Source organism: Lissotriton helveticus, chromosome 8 (genome assembly GCF_964261635.1).
Source record: "Lissotriton helveticus chromosome 8, aLisHel1.1, whole genome shotgun sequence".
NCBI lineage: Eukaryota > Metazoa > Chordata > Amphibia > Caudata > Salamandridae > Lissotriton > Lissotriton helveticus.
In genome coordinates this window covers 253,909,526-253,931,958 of record NC_136069.1, presented here as the reverse complement: position 1 = coordinate 253,931,958, position 22,433 = coordinate 253,909,526, and the positions used below count along the sequence as shown (strand labels likewise).

Below are 22,433 nucleotides of genomic sequence, written 5' to 3'. Positions count from 1 at the left end.
CCGACCCCCGCCCGCCCCGGCCCCCGCCCGCCCCCTGCCATGAGTGTTCAGGGCCCCCGCCCGCCGCCTGCCCCGACATTGCCCCTGGAGCCTTACCTCAGCCGCCGCTCCTACCCCGCGCTCCTCAGTTCACCGCTCCGCCGCTCCTCGCCGGTGGTCACCACTCCTCCCCGCCTGTCTGCTGCTCCTCACCGCCTGTCCGCCGCTCCTCACCGCTCCTCCCCGCTTGTCCGCCGCTCCACCCCGCGCCATGTCCTTCGCTCCTCCTCGCTCTCCTGGACGCAGCTCCTCCCCGTGCTCCTGACATCAGCACGCAGGTCGCGGCCGGCGCTTCTTCCACGGGACTACTTTTTTTCGCAAAATTTTTTAAATAACGTATATTTTTTAACTTTATATAGCCTATGTCCATCTGCACACCCTGACGATTGCAACGATGGATCGGGTGTGTGGATTGGCGCTGTGGTTCCCGAGTTTACCCGCCTCAAAGGTTCAAAGTTCTTTCTTTATAATAGTAGTATAGATATACAATATATATATAAACACACATACACCTTATACATACTAAACATGTTGTTGCAAAGGCAGGCTTGGCAAAGTCAGTACATTGTAAGGCATGCGTTTTATTGGATGCTAGGTAAAGGCATGTATGGTGATGTCATACAACCCTCTTCATAAGAATCATAGACAGTAAAACCCAAGTACACTGACAGATAAACCCAGGCTCTTTTGCACTGAAAGGTATCCTTCCATTTAGCTGTACAATATTATATGAAATTACAGGCAGAGAAGAGAAGACATTTCTCACATATTTTATTTTGATAAGGGGCATTGAATTAGTTAATATACTAACTGAGCACACCCTCAGCAATGCTATGGATGGATTGGTGTCACTACATCGCGGTTTTTTACAACGCATTCCGTTACATCGGAATTTTTACAACGCAGGATCCATTACATCGGATGCCATTACAACGCATGGCATTACATAGCAGATGCTATTACAACGCATGGCATTACATCGTAAGTATAGGTAAGTATAAAAAATGTAATTAAGTTAATTTAATTAATTTAATTTAAGTAATTGAATTAAAATACATTTTAAAATAGTAATTAATTTTATTTAATAAATTTAAATCTATTTATTTAAATTATTTTTAATAAAAATTGTAATTAATTTTATTTAATTAATATAATGAAATTAATTTAATTTAAATATTTTTTTTATTGTAATTAAATTAAATTAATTAAAATCATTTATTTAATTTAATTATTTTAATTAAGAAATGTAATTAATATAATATAATTAATTTAATTTAACCTAAAAACACCCCTGTACCCCAAAACCCAAACCCTACCCTGAAACCTAAAAACACCCCTGTACCCCAAAACCCAAACCCTACCCTGAAACCTAAAAACACCCCTGTACCCCAAAACCCAAACCCTGCCCTGAAACCTAAAAACACCCCTGTACCCCAAAACCCAAACACTGCCCTGAAACCTAAAAACACCCCTGTACCCCAAAACCCAAACCCTGCCCTGAAACCTAAAAACACCCCTGTACCCCAAAACCCAAACCCTGCCCTGAAACCTAAAAACACCCCTGTACCCCAAAACCCAAACCCTACCCTGAAACCTAAAAACACCCCTGTACCCCAAAACCCAAACCCTGCCCTGAAACCTAAAAACACCCCTGTACCCCAAAACCCAAACCCTGCCCTGAAACCTAAAAACACCCCTGTACCCCAAAACCCAAACCCTGCCCTGAAACCTAAAAACAGCCTGTACCCCAAAACCCAAACCCTGCCCTGAAACCTAAAAACACCCCTGTACCCCAAAACCCAAACCCTGCCCTGAAACCTAAAAACACCCCTGTACCCCAAAACCCAAACCCTACCCTGAAACCTAAAAACACCCCTGTACCCCAAAACCCAAACCCTACCCTGAAACCTAAAAACACCCCTGTACACCTGTACTTATTTTAAAAATTACTTTATTTAATATAATAAATAATAAATTAATATTATTAAAAAACATAAATAAATATATTTAATTATAATTAATATTAATAAAATTAAAAAAAATTAAATACTTACCTATACTTACGATGTAATGTCATGCGTTGTAATAGCATCTGCTATGTAATGCCATGCGTTGTAATGGCATCCGATGTAATGGATCCTGCGTTGTAAAAGTTCCGTTGTAAAAGACTCCCGTTGTAAAAGTTGCGATGTAACGGTGCATCACCCTATGGATACATGCCACACTCCTAGCACACATCATGCTCCCAAGTTCAGAGGCAGGGATTGTTCCTCCACTATTGATTTTATCTTTATGTCTCCCCACTTATTAGATCGCGTAACAAAATTTACAGTGGTAGAAACATCCTTTGGCGATCACAACCCCCTCACAGTCACTTTACAATTAAGCCCTAGCCAGGTATACGCTAACTTAAATGGCGCAAGAGACATTACACCCTCGGGCGACGGCCTGCGACTAAAATGGAGGGGAGTTGACAGTGGGGCAATATTAGAAAGTGTAAAAAGGGACCATCCCCAGTTAATCAATTCTTGCTTATCCATGGATGGGAACTGTTATAGGATAATCGCTGACTTTGGCAAACTATGCCTAGCCATAAAAACTTCCTTGTCAGTTCCACTGCCAAAAGAAGGGAAAGATCCAAGGTGGTTCAATTCCGCCTGTTCACTAGCAAACTGGGAATTGCGCAGGGCATTAGCCACTAAACCAAGGTGCACAATGGAGGTACAGGCAGCCAGGAAATTTTATAAATCCATAATAGCTGAAAGAAAGGCTGTACTATTGACAGAACAGTGGGAGTTGCTGGTTGGGAGTGCAAATTTGAAAATCAGTGGCCCCTTCTGGTCAGCTGTTAGAAAAATGCGAGAAATGGGCAAACAACTGACCCCAATTAGCTGCAATATAACCAGCAGCTCTTGGGAGGCCCATTTTTCCCAAATTTATGCTGCACCACTTGAGGAATTAACTAGCTTTACTCCCAGTCAGCTCTGCGGCCTGGAGATCGATCTCCATGAGGTGGAAATAGCTATCAAAGAGAGCCTTGGGAACAAGGCCCCAGGTCCTGATGGACTGTCCATAGATATAATCAAGCATAGTCCGGATCTATGGGCACCAATCCTTCTCAATGTTTTTATTAGCCTGCCAACAGTGCCCATGCCCACTACCTGGGCAACTAGTACTATAGTCCCAATTTTTAAAAAGGGCGATAGGTCGGACCCAGTGAATTACCGCCCGATTTCCCTTTTGGATAATACCTTAAAAATCTTGGGGCGAGTAATTTATAATAGGGTGGTAGAGTGGACTGAAGATACGGGTCTATTAGACCCGTGTCAGATGGGATTTAGGAGCAAGGTGGGGACGGTTGAGCAATGCTTGAACTTAAAACTGATAATTGATAAGTATAGCGTTGCCTGATCGTCCCCTATTTACCTTGCGTTTATGGATCTCTCATCCGCCTTCGATTGAGTGAATAGATCTAAACTATGGGCAATCCTTTTGAATTATGGACTGGATGAGGTTCTTGTTAACTTCCTGGCCTACCTCCACACCGACCTCAAAGCACAAGTTAGGATTGGGATGGGTGGAGAAGTTTCTGGAACCATCAACATTGGTAGAGGGGTAAGACAGGGGTGCGTTTTAGCACCCCTGTTGTTTATTATTTACATTAACCTTTTGAATGCTATGGGGATTTTTCCCCTGTGCTGGAAAATCATGATTACCATTATTCATGACGAGCTGGGCTCGTCATGAGCGTAGCAGGAGGCTACTGCATGACGAGCCCAGCTCGTCATGAGCGTCGAAGGGGTTAATGGTTTGGCCAAAACCCTAAAACAAAGGACTAGTGACGTACCAATAATCCAGGGGCGACCATTGCCAGTTTTTTTATACGCAGACGATGCGGTCCTCATGGGCCGAACACCAAATGCCCTTTGTTCACTTGTTAAAAGTTGTGTTCAATATATGGAGGGCTTAGACCTGCGTGTAAATTAAAAAAAATCTTTTATTATGCCATGTGGACCCGGGAAACGAAAGCTCAACACCATACATATAGGGACAGACAAATTGGAATCTGTAACTACATTTCCGTACTTAGGGTTGGTTTTCGCTGCGAACGGCTCATGGAGTGGGCATTCGGCCCACGCCATGGGCAAGTTCTCGAAAGCCACCAATTCTATCTTGAGCTTGTCCCGCCCAAAGAAAATAGGTGCCACCAGAGCTATTTAAAAAATGTTTAGGTTACAGTGCCTACCCGTAGCTACATATGGGGCTGAGGTTTGGGGATCTGGGAAAAATCCAAGTATCCAGCGAGAAGAAGGTCGATTTTGCAGAAAAATACTGGGTGCCCCAATCTCATCTTCCGAATTTATTTGTCACGAGGAACTAAACCTCCCCTACGTATGTGATTTCATTAGATCTAGACCAGATCTATTCTGGATTAGGATCTGGAGGAATAACTCAGCTATTTTAACGCAAAATATTATAAAAGATTGCCTTAAATGTGACCATGGCATGGCGATCCCTTGGCTTGCGGGAGTTCTAAAAACATTGAGTGCCGTGAACAGGGGAGATCTTTTCTCCGACCCAAGTAGGATTGAACCCAAAGATAAAATTGAGGTCAAACAAGCACTGTATGCACTTTATAATTCTGAACGAATGGAAAGTTAAATCCTTAAATCAACTGTTGTGAGTTATATGAGGAATGATCTATGCAGGAGACCACTCGCTCTTTACCTCACCTTACCCATGACTAATTGGGAGAGATCATTGTTGTTTCGGCTAAGGGCGGGTTCAGTGAAATTTCCCTGGGCTTTCCCCTGGGTTACCAACACACAACACATTACAATCTATGTCCGTGTGATGGTATTAGTAAACAGAATGATTTGCACTTTCTATTCTTCTGCAAATTTTATTTAAAGTACATTAATTGGTTTTTAACTCCTTATTTTAGAAAACATAGACCCCTTTCGTTAGGGGAGTCCTATTCAATGCTACTTTCCCTGGATACAGACAAACTAATTTATCGCACTAGCAATTTTTTGAGACTGATAACACGTATACGTAAAATGATGGAAAACCCCTGAAAAAAGTCTTATGAGAGATGTATTAGATTTCCAATAATCATGTATTTTGTAATTTGTATTTGTTATGTAATTGAACTGTTTTAATGTGGTACTTTTATGAATTTTATTAAATTAGAATAAAGGTCTTTTGAACTTGAACTATTCTTCATATATAACTGAGTTTGATATCTGTCATCAAATTAACAGAGTGCTGTAAACAGTGATTCTGCCACAATTCTGCGTAAATATTACATCATTGATTGTGCAGACAACAATATCTAGGAAACCACACACACATTTGGTATTGCTGGACTGCAGATATTCAGGTCAGCATTTCCATGGTTAGAACTCTGGGGTTTATGTTTATCCAGCTGGAAAGTGCAACAAAATATGAAGCAAATTTGTAAACAAAAATAAAACTGGCCCCCATTTTTTGTACATTCAAACTGCAATGAGACATTGATGTGGTGCATAGTCCGAATGTGTAACAAAACATATCTTTTTTATTTGTTGCAGTTATTTGTTGCATTTTTATACGTAATGAACTTGGCCACAGGCAATAGAGTGCTTAACATAAGCACTAGTTTAAATTAAACAAGGTCAGACAAATTTTTGTTAGGAATGGGAAAATTATGTGATTTGCCCAGAATCACATTATGTTGAACCAGCTCAAAGACTCCATCCAGGTTCCCTGCTTCCAAAGCCACATATACTTCCCTACATATAGTTTGTACCTTCAGCACGCATCCATTTCCATCCACACATTGAATATATGTTGTATTTATGTAGATACAATATATGTATATATATATATATATATATATATATATATATATATATATATATACAATATATATATATAAACACACACACACCTTATACATACTAAACATGTTGTTGCAAAGGCAGGCTTGGCAAAGTCAGTACATTGTAAGGCATGCTCTTTATTGGATGCTAGGTAAAGGCATGTATGGTGATGTCATACAACCCTCTTCATAAGAATCATAGACAGTAAAACCCAAGTACACTGACAGGTAAACCCAGGCTCTTTTGCACTGAAAGGTATCCTTCCATTTAGCTGTACAATATTATATGAAATTACAGGCAGAGAAGAGAAGACATTTCTCACATATTTTATTTGTGATAAGTGTTTTGCTATAATTTAGTATATGAATGTGAAAGTGTCATTTTCATTACTTCATTTGCCTTTACTACTAATGATTTCTTTGCATTTTTACACTCTGCATGATATCCTTTTGATTGTATTTGTTCAGTTATCAATGGCATTAATAGGTCTTATGTTCAGAATACAGCATTCAATTCCTGACTTTGGCTATTGTTTACTCTTGAAAATGCGAAACCTTTATTATGGGACCTTAAGTGCAAGAATCAATGTTTTGAAGCAGAAATGTGTAATCGACTCTCCCTCACTTTATTTATACTTATCTGGCAATTGTATTAACGTGTATTCCTGAAGTTCTTATGACAACCTTGCTGAAACGAGAATTTCTTTTGTGATATTACATGTGAAAATAAACATTTCCAAATAAAGTTATATGTAAAGTTGTTTATGTAAATTTGTGTTAATGATTTATTAGTGCTACATTGTATCATATGACTTATGGAAATCAATGCTATACTATAAAATGTTGTTTTTGAGGGGGTCACTGGACAGACTTGCTGCATGTCATTTCAGGGACCAGGTATGACTTATTTAAGCACAAATGGCTCCATTCATCAAACATGAGAGTTAAAATCCAGAAAGGTACTCAGGTAAACATATACCTTGGTGTTAAGGAAAGGTCGGACTTTCATGGATTCACTATGAATTAGGGTTAAGTACTATAGGAATCTGTAACGTTCACACATTTCTAGAATTTACCTGTACAAAAACATACAAACCGACATTAAATGCAAAATTGTATTTGGAACCATGTTTTCTTAGGACATGGAAAATATTTTTCCTACTTACCTTCATTGCACCCTCATTAATTTTGAGGGATTTTCCGCCACAGGCCCCTCTGCTACCGAAAACGTAGCAGGTGCACTGGTGCCGTCCCCACATTCTCCCCTCCCTTATCTCCCTGTTCAATGTATATACACTGGAAGGATTTAAGGATATATTTAATTTCCTGCTAGATGATGTATCACTTTTGTGACATTTTGTGCCACACTTTTCAAACTTGCAGTGAGGTGGGCAAGTTTAATGTCTCCTTAAAAATGTCCCTGTATTCTTGATAGGGCTGTTGAGAGGAACTGTCAACCCAAAAAGAACTGAGATCCACTGTAACTGCAGATTCTATGTGTTTCTCCTGGACAAATGAGAACATTTCGGGGGATTGAGTGTGAAAGGGCTGGGCCCATAAGTTCTAGACCTGTTCTAGAGTCACAATCCAATGGTTCTTTTTCGCAGCAAGAACGTGTGAAGGGGAGAAAAGCTGTTATGAGACCAATCAATTAGCCAATACTCTTCTTGGATACATAATACCCAAGGACAACTACGTAAGTTTAGTTAGATTTATTATAAAGTCAAAAACAAGTGAACATAGAGACACCTCAACACAAGGGTGTAGAATTACATAGGAATTAGCATGACGCCAAATCTGCACATCCAATGTAGATGATGCAACTTAAACAGTACAATTAGTTCAAGAAGTAAGATACAAAAGATCAGGAAGCATGAGTCCAATTTTCCCTGCATCGAGGGTTGGTGGGTGAAATCTATACCTACTCTAGCACTAAGATGGCATCCCTACTTAAGCATTTTCAAAAGAAAGGATAAAAGGTGTCAGCATCTCGAGTCTTCCTAAGAAGTCTCTCCACGATCATGAGTCATGTACTATAAAGCTACAAATACAGAGCTTGTTCTAAGATGCTCTCTCTCTGAAGGCAAAGAAGAAGTGTGGCCCTATCCCTAACTCCAACAACCAGTTATCCGTAGGTAGCACTTCCAGGCTGCAATGCGAATCATCTGCTCTGGGTAAAGTCCTGAAAGTATTTTTCCACTGTGGCGATGGTGTAACTTCCTTTTTACAATTTGTCCTTGGTTTTCACGCCTTCTCCTGTATGAAGCACAACGACCTTCCTTTATCTACTCAAGCACAAAATTGTAACCTCTTCTCTCACTACCTAACTAATAAAACAAAGACATTATTTTATCCAACCAGAGTGCTTCTACACCTGCAAAACAAAACATGAGAAAGAGCAGATTACACAGCATACATACAATTCAACCTGTTAATTCTAAAGTGAGAGTTTCCAGGGACTTGCATTTCAGGCCTACGAAAACATCATATCGGCTTTGTGAACTCACTTAACATTAAGGCACTTTCAAAAAATGCATTTACCTACGTACGAAGTGACATAATTAATAAGCACATTTAATACATAAACAGTGGTCAGTTTCACAACATGAGTTTTCATGTCATTGTTTTCAGCTAATTACTTGGAGTCAGGTGGTTGTAGAAAGAGATGGAATCATGAGGGTCCAAACCACCTGAAGTGATTCTCCCATTGAATTTGTTTCACACCTTTTAAAATAGCTTTTGGAGGGAGAGGACCTTCTGAATGTATCTATGCTACGTGACAACAGCAAGACAGAGAGTACAATAGCTGTTTGCAAAGTTTATCTCATGTGAGCAAAGTCTTGCATAGGTCAAGATTAGTGGGATACCATACATTGGTTGTGAAGTGTTCCACCTTCGCTGTTTGGTCCTTGGTGTAGGTTTTCTCTTGCAACCCTGCAATATTTCCTTAGGCGTTCTAGGTGGTGCTGAAAATGATGTACCATTTACCTTTAATTATAATAATCTTAATGTTTCCCGTGCCCATGGGCAGCGCCTGGTTACCCATATGTGAGCAAAGTCTTGCATAGGTCAAGATTAGTGGCATACCATACATTGGTTGTGAAGTGTTCCACCTTCGCTGTTTGGTCCTTGATGTAGGTTTTCTCGTGCAACCCTGCAATATTTCCTTAGGAGCTCTAGGTGGTGCTGAAAATGATGTACCATTTACCTTTAATTATAATAATCTTAATCATTCCCGTGCCCATGGGCAGCGCCTGGTTACCCTCACGGGTGATAAGCTGCGCTATATAAATCTACAATATATTCAATAATTATTATTACTGTTGTGGCAAACGCTGAAGCATGTTAAACTAAAATAAGAAATTATGTATCTGGCAGGCAGGGAAGACAGGATTTCACTACCTTAACCCAATTTCATTACCTATATTTCACTACAATAACCATTCAAATGCATTTGCAGGTGATAAGGTTGCAGTTCAAGCCATTTCGTCCCTGCATTTATACCTAGTGACCACGTTTAGCCACCAGGAGTGCAACACAAGTACTCTTTAGGTGTAAGCAAACAATATCTACCCATCCAATCCTGTAGTCCTGACTCCCAACATGTGGTTGGAGCTAAAGTCCCATTCCTGGTGATGCTAACATTAAGCCCTCCAGGAAGTGAGACAAACCACGACCTTGGCAATAATCATGTGAAAAAGTACAGCACATTTCAACACTAAAGATGAAACTTTCATGAAACAAGAATATTCATAATACAAAATGCAGTTAGTAAAACTCAATAAATAACAACATTAATTTACTATTTGTCAGGTGGGCTTTCAGCACAAAATCCCAAAACCCTTAACTCAAAGTAATCCAGGTACAGGAGTAGAAAACAGAAAAAACAAAGCTTTGACTAATTTGGAAACCTTGTTGTTCCCTCAGACTGAAAAATGGAGTCCAATATGGGAAAACTCTATATACTATTATAGTAAAAATTCTAAAAATAAGATCATAGTGTTGAGTGCTTTCAGTAATACTCTTCAGAAAAAAGCTTGTGCAACCACCCCGAAAGAAGGGAAGAACTGATGGCCTGGACTTTTTCCTTTTCTCCACCTCCTGCCTTGTCACACTTGTAGAGGAGTCTGATTTGGGAATCAGGTCCTAGAGCATGAGTCTGGTCATCACAATGCTAATATCAGCATAGGCCTTGCTAAATTCTGTACATAAGTTGCTATGCTGGTGTAACGTTCTTTTTGTGTATGACTCTATTTACATTTGGGCCCATATCTATCAAGCTTTTACATTGCCTTTGTGGAGGCTGTAAAACCTAAATGAGATTTATCAAGCCACGCATTGCCACCTTGCATGTTCCTGCATGGTTTGATAAAGCTAGAATAATGCAAGGCAGTGCAAATTGCTGACTTGCATTACTCTGCAGCATAGAGGCATGGAGGTTCCCACGCATATACCCCTGCATTCTGACACATTCACAGATTAACCAGCACTGGTAGACCTGGCAATGCATCATAATTGTATGCCTCCCCAACTGAGGTGCGAAGAGGAGAAATATCTTTATTTCTCATCATTGTTTCCTCTTTCTGCAGCACCCTTGGAAAGAGGAAAATGCCTCTGAGGATTGATATTGTGCACAAAGAAGCACCTTCCTGCACAAAAACAATCCTGTCAACAGCGCAGGCACCTTGCACCATGGGCTAAGGATATCTGCATTGGCCCTGGCAGCAGTTTGTATGCCAGCGCAGGCAGAAGACAGGAATGCGCCGTATATTGTTCAGTATGGCACATTCCTGACTTATCCCTTTCATGCAGCACAGCAAGGTGAATTGCTGAATTGCATGAAATATTGATAAATATGGGCTTTGGTGTAAAATTATATATATAGAGTGCCCCAATGGTGAACATTAGCCCTTGATTTGTTTTCACTTTTGGTTCACATGGCCAGACTGCAATCCTTCCTAATTACCCATAGCCTGACCTACCCTGTCATCCTACCTTAGCAGTATGGGAATCCAGGTAAAGGGCAGAAAGATTAAGAGTGTCTTTGTTTGGTGTCTTCCTATTCCTTATGGTGTCTTTTGGTGGGTTGCTCCACTTTCCTTCCTGGGTTCATCCCACTCTTTTCTGTTTTTATCAGTGCCTCTTGGACAGTTGCTTTTTATTTGCTCCTGGATGGACCCCATTGAGCATATTCACTTTATCTAACCAGTGTATTTCTATTGGCCTGCTTCTCTCTTTATACCACTTTGAGTTCTTCAACATTTAAGTGGTTCATGAACGTTCAGCTCTTGCCACCAAGGGTTGGCATCACAGATAGACTACAGATAAACGTAAGACCATTGGATGGTTACTAACTACATCAATCTAAATACGGTGAAAACTCAGCTTAAAGCATCTGCCCCCCAAATCTTTCAAACCAAGTAAGGAATCTTTATGCTACCATTGGCTCTAATCGGTAAACAACCTTTACAACGCCATTTTTACCACGCAGTGCCTTTACAACGCAACTTTTACAACGCAAACCATTACAACGCATTGCGCTGGGGGGCGCTCTAGGATAGGGAATAGGTTTAATGTACTATCCAACACCTTCCCTAATATCCACGGGGACTGGAGTTGGAATAGTAAATGAAACAATTCACTATCCAGCGCCTAAAAGCACTATGCGTTGTAATGGTATGCGTTGTAAAAGCATGCGATGTAAAAGCATGCGTTGTAATGTCATACATCCGCTCTAATCTCCCCCTTTTGTCACAAGTTGATCAATTCACAAAATTATCTTTTTACATATAATGATCTCACATGTCATAGGTTCCAGTACCCAGGTTTCCCTTAAATACTAAAAGTCACCATTGCCTTGGTCCAGTCTGGACCCCGGTACAGCACCCGCAACGCAGGTGAGCAGCGAAATTCGTGGAAAGGATGCCCCCGGCCGGGGCCACAAGAGGAGCAGATGATTCAAACTGGAGGGCGCCCGCGGACCTCAGCCCCCCATGACGCCGCCCCGGGGCCCACCTGAGCATCCACGGCAGGATGTCGGAGCCCGCGGCCGGCGGGGGCGCCGCCGGGGCCGCTAACGCCAACAACAATGACCCGCTGCCCCATGTGGATCCCAGGCCCTTCCCACAGCCACACCGTCTGCCTTCGCAGCACCTCCCCAGCAACGTGATGCTTTCTTTTCCAACACGCGTAGTCCAGGCGGCAGACATCACAAGAAGGGACCCCAAGGGCCTCCCCCCCACCGCTGGGCATTACCTCCCGTCCAGATACCTCTCCCCCGGGCCGAGGGCCTCTAGCTGCCGGAGGCGCCTGCCGTGGTCCATCGAAGGATGAAGGTCTGGGCGGCCCCGGGCGAAAACGGAGATGACTGCGGCACCGGCCGCCGGGCGAGGAGGAGAGTCAAGCCGCCCCTGCTGCTCGTGAGTACCGTGCGCGCAATCCAGTGCTACAGCGCACACACTCACCACAAATCACCAGGCACCCAACTCCTGCTGACTCCCTTCACCACCAGGGGCAAGCACTGCTCTCACAAGGGCCCCGAACCAGAGGGCACTCTGGGTTCATCATTGGACTCTTGACTTTGGTGACTTTTGTGCATCCAGCCATTTTTGGAGATGGCCCCTTTCCCGCCACGGACTCTCATGGACTTCTTTACTTTTGCTTTTGTCCTGGCTGACATTTTGCTGCTGCTCTCGGCTGCTTTTCTCTGGACCCCGACTCACCATCTTGTCCATTCCCTCGTTTTTTACCCTTTTCCCTCGTTTCCCCCTTGACGATCCTCAAACATTTCATCCCTTTTCTGATTTGCCTTTTCTCCATACCCTTGTATCCCTCCCATCCTCCCTTGGTGCTGTGACTGCATCCCCCATCCGACCCCACTTAATGGAACTCTGCTTTTCTGTTTTTTTGTTTTGCTTTTTTTCCCTGAGAAAATCTACTATGTGTATATATATGTATATAGAGATAACTCTAATCACTAGTATATGCAGTAGACCTTTGTACTATCTACCATTCCTATGTGACTCTTAGAATATATCCATTCGTATCTCTTCCTTGAGTGACTTTACTACTTGTACATTTGCAATTTTCCTTTCTGTTTGTATCTCCTCCTTGTGTGACTTTACATCTGGTACATTTGCAATTTTTTCTGTTTGTATCTTTTATGTAACGCATGTTTTGCAACTGATTCTAATGTGAAGCGCTCTGACACCTTCGGGTAAAGTTTGCGCTATAGAAAATCGCAATAAATAAAATAAATAAATAAATAAAACAAGAGAATCCAAAATGCAGGTGCAAACTCATCTGTGGCTCTCCCTATGACCTTTAAAGCAATGTGTTTCTCGGTTTGAGTCATCCACTGCATTGGACCTTAACTTTCTACAATGTTTCTTATGCTTGTGAAGGTGCTTTCACACAAGATGCAGGCTACCGGCTGAGTACACTGTAGCCCCCCCTCCCCCCTCTTCTGCAGTCGGAGCTGATATCAGATGCGGGAAGCAGCTGAACCGCGGATGCAGCCGAGTCGCTGAGCTCCACGAATGGAGCTGCATTGGATCAGAGTAGCGTGAGCACCGGAGTGCACTTTTTCTACTCACCTGAATAACCATGAATTTACCAAGTGTGCCTACACTGCCTACATGGTTATAGCTTGTTTTCAACATGCTAGTTTTCAACATGCTGACACCATTTCAGCTCAATTATGACCTGAGGCTATTAACTGGCTCCACGAGCCTGGATACTTCCGGGATACTTCCTGCAGTGCTGGCGTTGTTCTCCTTGGAGCTGCAGACTTTCTTTTTCTTTTTTCTCCCTTTATGCTATTGGGACCACCAGGTTTCTCTCCAAGAGGGGGTAAGTGCACGTGTTTTCTCTACCCACCAGTGCATGGGGGTTCCCTATGCCACTTGGTTGAGGGTTGTTGGGGATCCCAGGCACTCATTTTGGCCGCCTTGTTAAGGGACCAGCGTGATAACTACATTATGTGAAATTTCACAAAAGGAGCTAAAGAAACTGTAACAGCCCACTGTGATTCCCCAAGCCTGGGTCAAAGGGTGAAAAAACGAGTTGTCAGGCTGCTGCTCAGGCAAACCGCGTGGCAGCTCTTAGGAAAGATCTTGATTTGAATACTGAAAATGCTGAGATGGCAAGCTCTGAGGCTGCTAAACAAGACCACCTTGGAGGTGCTTCTGTTGACCTTGATTCAAGCATTAGCCCTTTCTCCATTACCTCTTCTAGGGCAGGTAACTCCATCCCATCAGATCTGACCAAATTAAAGAGTCTGACGCTGGGCGATTCAGCTGAGGAAACCAAGGATCTCAAAGAAGTATCCTTTATTTTTCAAAGCTAAGCCAGGTTTGTCATCTGCAGAGCAGGAGGCGGCAGGGAAGGGGCACCCTCTAGTTGACAATTCTTTGGATTTGAATAAGGATGGGAGTCTTAAGGATCCGTTGGATGGCCATCACTCTCCCTCGCCATCCCCTTCTCTGCTTGTGCCTTCTCCTGGGGGGAGCTCATCTGGTCTATCTACTCCTGAAGACGCTGTCTTGACGATCCCAGTAGAATCTATATCCTCTGACACACAGGCTTTGCAGTGTAAAGTTAGGCCAGAATTCCTCCCAGGATAACAGATCCTTCTCCATGCAATGGGACGCCAAGAGTCTCCTTAACTTGATTCTGGAGGAGATTCGAGAGCTGAAAGCCCCCCAATCCGCTGAAATTGCTTTAATCCACGCTCGTTTAACTAAAATTGAAGAGAGCATGGCTCAGGTCCTGGCACGGCTTCTTGAGGCCGAGACTAGGATTTCGCAATTGGAGGAACAAGCTTCAACTATGAGTAATAAAGTCGCTGCCTTCCGGGGCCAGAGAAAAGCATTGGAGTAGAAACTGTGATAATGGTCTAGTAGATATATGGGAGCTACAAAATAACTTAGGGAGCGGTAGTACATATTATTCTGCCCCTCATAAGGTTTTAGCAAGGTTAGACTATTTTCTGGTATCACCAGTTGTAGCATCCACCGCAAAGATTAGCATACTACCCCGGGCAATGTCCGACCATAACCCGCTTATCCTAGATATGACAACCACTGCCCAACAAAAGAAGGTGACAAATTGGACATTTGAGAGAGCCCTGTTACAGGATTCAGAGTATACCGCCCTAATGAAAGAATGGATGAGAAATGTTTTGGTACTAAACAAAGGCTCTGCTCCACCTGCAGTAGTGTGGGATACCTTGAAAGCAGGTATAAGGGGGGAGACAATCAGATATTCAATTAGGCGGAATAAGGCAGAGAGGGAGGAAGTAGAAACGAGAATAAGGGCAGTTGCTAGACTAGAACATGAACTTAGCAGCGCAATCAGGGCGAATCAGGATATTGTTAGTATAACATATGAGCTTGCTATGGCTAAGGCAGCGGTTGGGGAGCTATTTGCGTCTAAAGCAGCAGGGAAGTATTTGGCATGGAGAAAGGATCAATATGAGTATAGTGAGCAGATAGGCCGCATGCTAGCTGTTCGAACAAGGCAGGCTGCTACCAAGGGGGATATCTCTGAGATCAGGATTGAGAACGGAAGTGTCGCAACAACACCCGAGAGTATATGTGCTAGCTTTCGGGACTATTATCAGAAGTTATATGAAGCTGACTATATGGCATCTATCGAGGATATAGAGGGGTATCTTGGGAGTGTCAGACCAGAGAAATTAACAACAGAGGACAGGGGGACATTGGAGATGGCATTTAATAAAATAGAAATACAGAGGGCAATTTATGACTTACCATCTGGTAAAGCAGTAGGCCCAGACTCTATACCCTTGGAGTGTTACAAAACATTTTTAGCCGAGATAGAAGAAGAACTATATGAGTTGGCTGTAAATATACAAGAGGGTGCGATACCTCCGGAGTCATGGGGAGAGGCAACTATGATAGTCTTTCTGAAAAAAGATAAGCCCCCAACCAATCTTGGGTCTTATAGGCCTATAAGTCTAATGAACAGCGATGTGAAAATCTACTCAAAGATGCTGGCAAATAGGCTAGGAGCAGTAATTGGTAAGATCGTCTCTCCATGGCAGCACGGGTTTATCCCTGGGAGAGGAACAGCGGAACATGTCAGAAGAGTGCTTACTTTATTTGATGGCACGGCATCCTCACGAGACCCTATGGCGCTGATCCTCTTAGATGCGGAGAAGGCATTTGATAGGGTCTCGAGGGGATTTCTTTGGGCTGCACTGGAGAAGCTGAACCTGGGGGAGGGCTATGTGGGAGCTCTAAAAGCCTTATACCACAATCCAAGAATAAGGGTTAGAACCATGGGGGAGCTGAGTGGTATAATAGATATTGGACGAGGAACCAGGCAAGGGTGTCCCTGCTCCCCGCTACTCTTCGCTCTATATATAGATACATTCATTAGGAGGATAGAGCAGAACAGAAACATCTTGCCCATAGTATTGAACAGTCATGAAACCAAAATACTAGGATATGCGGACGACTTGGCCATAACATCAAGCGAACCAATGTCAGCCCTAAGAGAAATAGAACAGGAAGCGGCTGCATTTGGGAGACTGTCTGGGTACAAACTAAATACAAACAAGACCCAAGTAGTAATAAATCAGAAAATATCTTTAGTCGATCCAAGAGTGGTAGAGACAGCAATATATTTGGGGGTTCGCATAACCTCAGACCTCTCTAAAGTGGTATTGAAGAACTTAAGCCCCATTATAGATAAGGCCAAAACTGATTTTGACAAACTGAATAACCTACACCTAACAACAATTGGTCGTTGAAATGTTATTAAAATGGTGTTTATGCCAAATGTGCTTTATTTATTTAGGACCATACCGCTAATCTTTAATAATAGCTGGTTCAGGGAGCTAGAAAAGGTGACACATAGATTTATTTGGGCTAAGGGCAAAACACTCCGCAGCCAAAAATTTCTGTCACTCCCAAGAGAAAGAGGTGGGCTGGCGCTACCAGACTGTAAGGCATATTATTGGGCAACGGTCCTGCAATACACCAGAGGTATGCTGGGGGGAGTGTTATAGACAGATGGAGAGGCAGTGATGGTGTCCCAGACGTATATGAACTCGTAGTGAAAAACTCTAATCAATGGCTACTCACATATGAGGAGAGGAGTTATCACAAAAAAGTAAGGTTTAAGACCTTGGTGGCCGCAAGATCAGTCTGGTCTGGGATAAGGAGAAAATTAAAACTAGGGAGAATGAACTATTATACCCCTCTGTATGGGAACCCATCACTGCCGGGGGTATTTCACAACCCAGTTATGAGGGGCTGGGATGCATTAGGGGTTAAAACTATCGGGGACCTTATAGGGAAAACCGGTTTGATCTCTTTTGAGCAGGCACAACACTTATATAACCTAGGGCGCAGAGACTTCTTTAAGTACCTACAAGTGAGGTCAGTTCTGTTAAAGAAACAGGGAAGAGACATGAATTTTCAAAGAATCGAACTGTTGGAACGTGTAAGGGATGAAGGGGGATCCTCCATCTCGCAATTATACGAAGAAATTTGTAAATATAAAAAGGATGATTGTGATAGAATGTATGAGAAGTGGAGAATCAAACTAGGTCTAACAGGAAATGAGGCAGAGAAGTCATTAAAACTGTCAAAGTCGGTCTTAAGAGTGGCAAATCTAAAATCTCAACACTATAAGACTATGTTTGAACTTTATTACACTCCTCATAAAATAGCGCAGTGGGGGGGAAATAAGGGGGGCATTTGTCCGAGGTGCCAATCCACGCAAGCAGATACAATACATATGTTTGCATCATGCCCCTCTCTGGATATCTATAAAAAATCTCTGGAACAATTTTTCGCCGATTCTCTGGGGATACATTTAACTTTGACAGATGAAGTTATGATTTTGGGTGTAGTGAGGGCGGGTGTAGATGTTCTTCACTATGAGTTTCTGTATTTAGCTATGACCCTCAGTAGACTATGCATAGCCACACTCTGGAAGGATCCTAACCCCCCAATATTACAGCAATGGATCTCTCGTGTACTGGCCATATATATCTTAGAAATGGCCCTATATGAAAAAAGACGGAGGGAAAAAAAGAGGCCGGACAGAGGATATGGGCCCCAATAATTGAATGGAAAAGGAGGCTGGGAGAGATTTAATATGAAATAGGGGGAAAGTCAAACGTAATTAAGAATATATGATATTTCTTAATGATGGCTTTCTATTGTTTCTAAGATGAATTTTTCCCATTTTTAGCTTACTCTACCCAGTCTAAAGCTCTTTGTGTTTTTGGAAAAAATGTTTTATTTGATTTAAACTTGATGATAATGTTTTCTGAATTGTAAGATTATATTTTTTTTCTTTCTTTTTTTTGGTTTCTGTTTCTCTGGCAATGTATCATGAACTTGTAAATCTGATGTTGATGGGAAAATAAAAAATAAAAAAAGGAAAAATTAAAAATGGAGTAGAAACTGGAGAATTAGAGAATCATTCTAGACGCACTAATCTCCGCATTCTGGCTGTTCCAGAGGGCCTCAAGGGCCAGCAGACTCTACAATGGGTTGATTAATTTATTTAGAAAAATGTCCTCCCAGAGTTTAATGGTGATCTGACTCTTATGCGAGCACATCGGTGCTAGCACATTTTCCTCCCAATGCTAAATTTCCATGGACTATTTTGGGTAATTTTAGTGATTTCTGGGTTAAGGAACACATTCTAACTAAGGCCATCAAACAGCAACAGTTCACCTTGACAGAGGTTTCACTTTGTCGCATCTTCCCGGAAATGTCGCAGCCAAAAGGCGGAAAGAGTTTGTTAAAATGTTACATCTGTTCAAGGAACAGGGGGTGCAGACAAAGATTGCCCAACAAAGCAAGTTAAAAGTGTTAGTCAAAGGCAAATTTAATGTATTTTGTAATGTCCCGGAAGCGCTGGAATTACTGCAACAAATTTCATTGGATAAATCCTAATGGCCCGTTGACTCTATAGTGAGAATATAAGGTCACAGTGTTAATGTTATGAGTTCACAAATGTTTTCCATCCCTTATTTTGGTGTCTTCTCCTGGTGCTCTTCCTTCTTCTAGTACATCTTCTCAGGCAGGTTGTCATCTATTGCCTTTCCTCTTTTTCTTTTCTCTTTGCTTTCTCTGTTCACATCTGTTTTCTTCTTTTCGTCAGGGGGGTAGGTAGACCGGTAGCACTTGGCAAAAAGTCACAGTGCCAGTAAAAGCGGGCGGATAGGCTGTTAGGTGTGAGCAGGGATGGTGGTCTGCTCATGGTAAATATGGGAGGAGGGTGGAGTCAAGGGGGTGGAAAAGGGAGCATTAGGGAAAAAGGAAATCCATTTTTTAAATCCAGATGTATCCAATTATTATTAGTAGACCCATATTTCGTTAAACCTCGGATAGGGCCATTGACTGATGTCAGAGTTTTTTAGCACATTTCCATGTTATTAGGCTGCTTGGATGCTATCTTGTCTTCTGTAAATGGATAAAAAGGAAATCTTAAAAGTGGTCTCTTTTAATGTTAATGGCCTTAATAAAAATAAGAAAATGCGGGCCATTGAGGCATGGATTAAGAAAATCTAGCAGTCATTCTCATACAAGAGACTCAAATACCAGCGGGGAAACTAGCAGATTTCCCAATGTTTAGGTCCTGGGCAGTATCTAGGGGTTTCTCCTCCTCATTAGCATCACATCGGGGTACAGTGATTTTCCTTAGCAAAAAAACGTCAGGCTGAGGTAGTTCATTTTGTAAGCAATCAGTGGATGGTGGTGCCTGTAAACTAGGGAGCAGACTCTCTTTCGCTAGCACATATGCCCCAGTAGAGGATAATTCTATGCGATATGAAGAGTTTTTTTAATCTTTAATTCAAGTACCTTGTGAACTGATCTATAGGGGGGGGTTTCAATTTTTTTAATGAACCCTATAATTTACTCCTCAGCCATGTCCAAAAAACAGCTAAAACCGAAAACTTTAAAAGTTTTACAAAATTACGGCTTGACTTTGGACATATTTGATCCATGGAGGGCAGTATTTCCAACTAAGATCGCCTATACTTGTTTCTCAGGTAGATTTCGTACCTCTTCACGTATTCAGTCAGCAGAGAATCCTTCAGAATGGATTTTCGGATCATGCGATGGTCATTCTTGAGTTAGAGCTAGGTAAATTTATAATGACTTCTAAAAGATGGATGTTAAATCTGCAATATCCATTAGTAGAGAACTGGGTGCTCCTTATTAAAACAGAGATTAAAGAGCGAAATCAAGGCTCAGCACCTCCTCATCTGGTCTGGGACTTGCTTAAAGCTTTTGTACAGGGATTAGCATTGGAAAAGATGCCGATAATTCAAGGAAAGTTAAGGAAGAAAAGCAAATGTTAGAGCAGAAAGTGCAAAGGTCCTTTGATACATTTCCAGTAGCCCCTCTGTTTTTAACCAACAGCAGCTTGAACAGGCTAAACCTGATCTTAGTGAAAAATATTATGTTAATAGTGAATGCTTTTATCAGCACAACCGGCAAAAGGTCTACGAAGAAAGTAATTATACCGGGAAGTTCCTCGTGTGGCAGGCCAGGGAGCTGGCTGCAACTAATCAGATAGCCGCATTGAGATGTCCTATAACTCCTTCCTGCTCTGATGACCCGGGAGTTATAGGGGATATAATGTTACAACATTATAGGAATATATACGGCCAACAACAGACCATTGATATGACATCCTTGAGAGACTTTCTCCAGAGACATGAATTGCCTGTACTTTCAGATGTTGAAAAAATGAGTATGGTGAGTCCTTTTACAAAAGAAGAACTGGGGGATGTCATTAAGAATCTCCCGAATGGTAAAGCCTGTGGCCAAGACGGCCTCCCGGCTGAATTTTTTAAAATATTTTCTAGCGTCGCTTCAGATTATCTTTTATTGTTGGCCAGCTCAATCTTAGATGGCGGGTTAATACCATTGTCATTTAGAAATGGGAATTTAGTCTGTTTTTAAAAAAAAGGTAAGGATAGTGAAGACCCTATTTCTTATTGTCCCATCACGCTTTTAAATTCTGACTATAAAACAATTACTAAACTTTTAGCCAACAACATCCATCCTGATCAAAACGGTTTTATCGCCGGGAGACAGCGCGGCACCAATACGCATTATTTAGCGGAAGCACATGATTATTTTGAGACTCAGAAGATACCAGCTCTGGTCCTCTTATTAGACGCCGAGAAGGCGTCCTTATGTTTTATTCGGGCTAATTTTGGGATACCTCCTAAAATCACGGGGTTGGTTCAGAAATGATACTTGAATGCAGAAGCCAACATTATCATCAACGCCATGGAGGTCGGCCAAGTCAAGGTTAAGCGGGGGACAAGACAAGGCTGTCCATTTTCCCCGGTGTTATTCCACTTTATTATTGAGCCATTGGCATTAGCCATTAGGAACAGTATGGATATTTGCCCTCCACTGCCAACTATGGCAAAATTGAAATTTTACGCCGATGATATCATGCTCATTATAAAGCCTGAGAAGGAGGTTCAAGCAAAAGCTTTTGAGATGTTTGAGCAATTTGAATTGCTTGGCGGATATAAAATAAATTTAAAAAAACTGAAATTATACAGTGTGGTGGTGCACCTATGGATTTACATCTCAATATTCTCCCTTGTCTAAATACAAAACCAAAAAGATATCTGGGTGTTTATTTTATGACCCGAATTGCTGAATTATATGATTTAAATTTCGCCTCACTTCTGCAAAAAGCCCAGGAATTATTCTACTGGTGGAATTCTCTTCCATTAACCATTTTGGGCAGGGCTGCATTGATTTAAATGTCTGCTCTTCCGCTGTTAAATTTCCTTTTCTCTGCGATTCCCTGTGTTTTAATGACTTATTTTTTTGCTAAATTAGAGTCTATGTTTACATCTATTCTGTGGGGGAAGAAGGTCCACCGAATTGCACTTTATATGAGGAGCTGGAAAATGGTGGACTAGCTCTCCCTAATCTTAGGGATTATTACGTTTGCATATTTTGCACAATATATGTCCAGATTTAAGCCAGAATTACAATCAGGTCTTTTTATTAATTATTTTATTAACTTAATCTGCAAATAGAATCAGATCCACTGCCCACTAACAATTGGTAAATCTCCTAAATTAGTACGGTATAAGTGTATACAGTGGTTTTTCCATAAACGCCAAGCTTTTTATAGAAGATATTCTATCCCCACAATCAACTCCTCAACTCTGTTATCTCGTCTTATCTCACTATCTGGGATCAGATATTCATCTGTAATTACCCAAAAATAGGCCAAGGCTGGCTTTGAGAAAATCTAAGATTTTTTAAGGAATGATAGATGGCTGAAAATAGCTGAAATGTCTCATCTAATTCCAAATTATTTCTTCTCCTTGGGGGATACATGAGGAGATTGAAATCACAGCAAGTATGTGGTCAGTAGTTAATAATCTCAACTTTAGTACATTAAGGGGGGCTAATTGGCAAATGATGTTATTTTTTAGTAAATGGCTACTTTATAGAACTCACTTTTTCTACCTAAGGTTTACCCCAACCAATCGGGG

The 22,433-nt window shown here is 41.7% G+C and overlaps 1 protein-coding gene and 1 long non-coding RNA gene across 3 annotated transcripts in view; one reads left to right on the top strand and one right to left on the bottom strand.

Moving 5' to 3' along the window:
- Positions 1-7,653: 7,653 nt before the first annotated feature.
- The window catches only part of LOC144771587 (uncharacterized), a 126,392-nt gene continuing 111,612 nt past the window's right edge, over positions 7,654-22,433 (bottom strand). Inside the window, exon 3 of the long non-coding RNA XR_013599370.1 lies at positions 7,654-8,276. This is a non-coding gene — a long non-coding RNA (uncharacterized LOC144771587). The remainder of the gene's footprint in view (positions 8,277-22,433) is intronic.
- The window catches only part of LOC144771586 (matrix metalloproteinase-20-like), a 252,435-nt gene continuing 243,315 nt past the window's right edge, over positions 13,314-22,433 (top strand). For both annotated transcript variants that reach the window (XM_078655972.1, XM_078655971.1), the window contains exon 1: positions 13,314-13,753. In XM_078655972.1, coding sequence (XP_078512098.1) covers positions 13,562-13,753 — 192 coding nt within the window. In that variant the 5' untranslated portion in view covers positions 13,314-13,561. The remainder of the gene's footprint in view (positions 13,754-22,433) is intronic.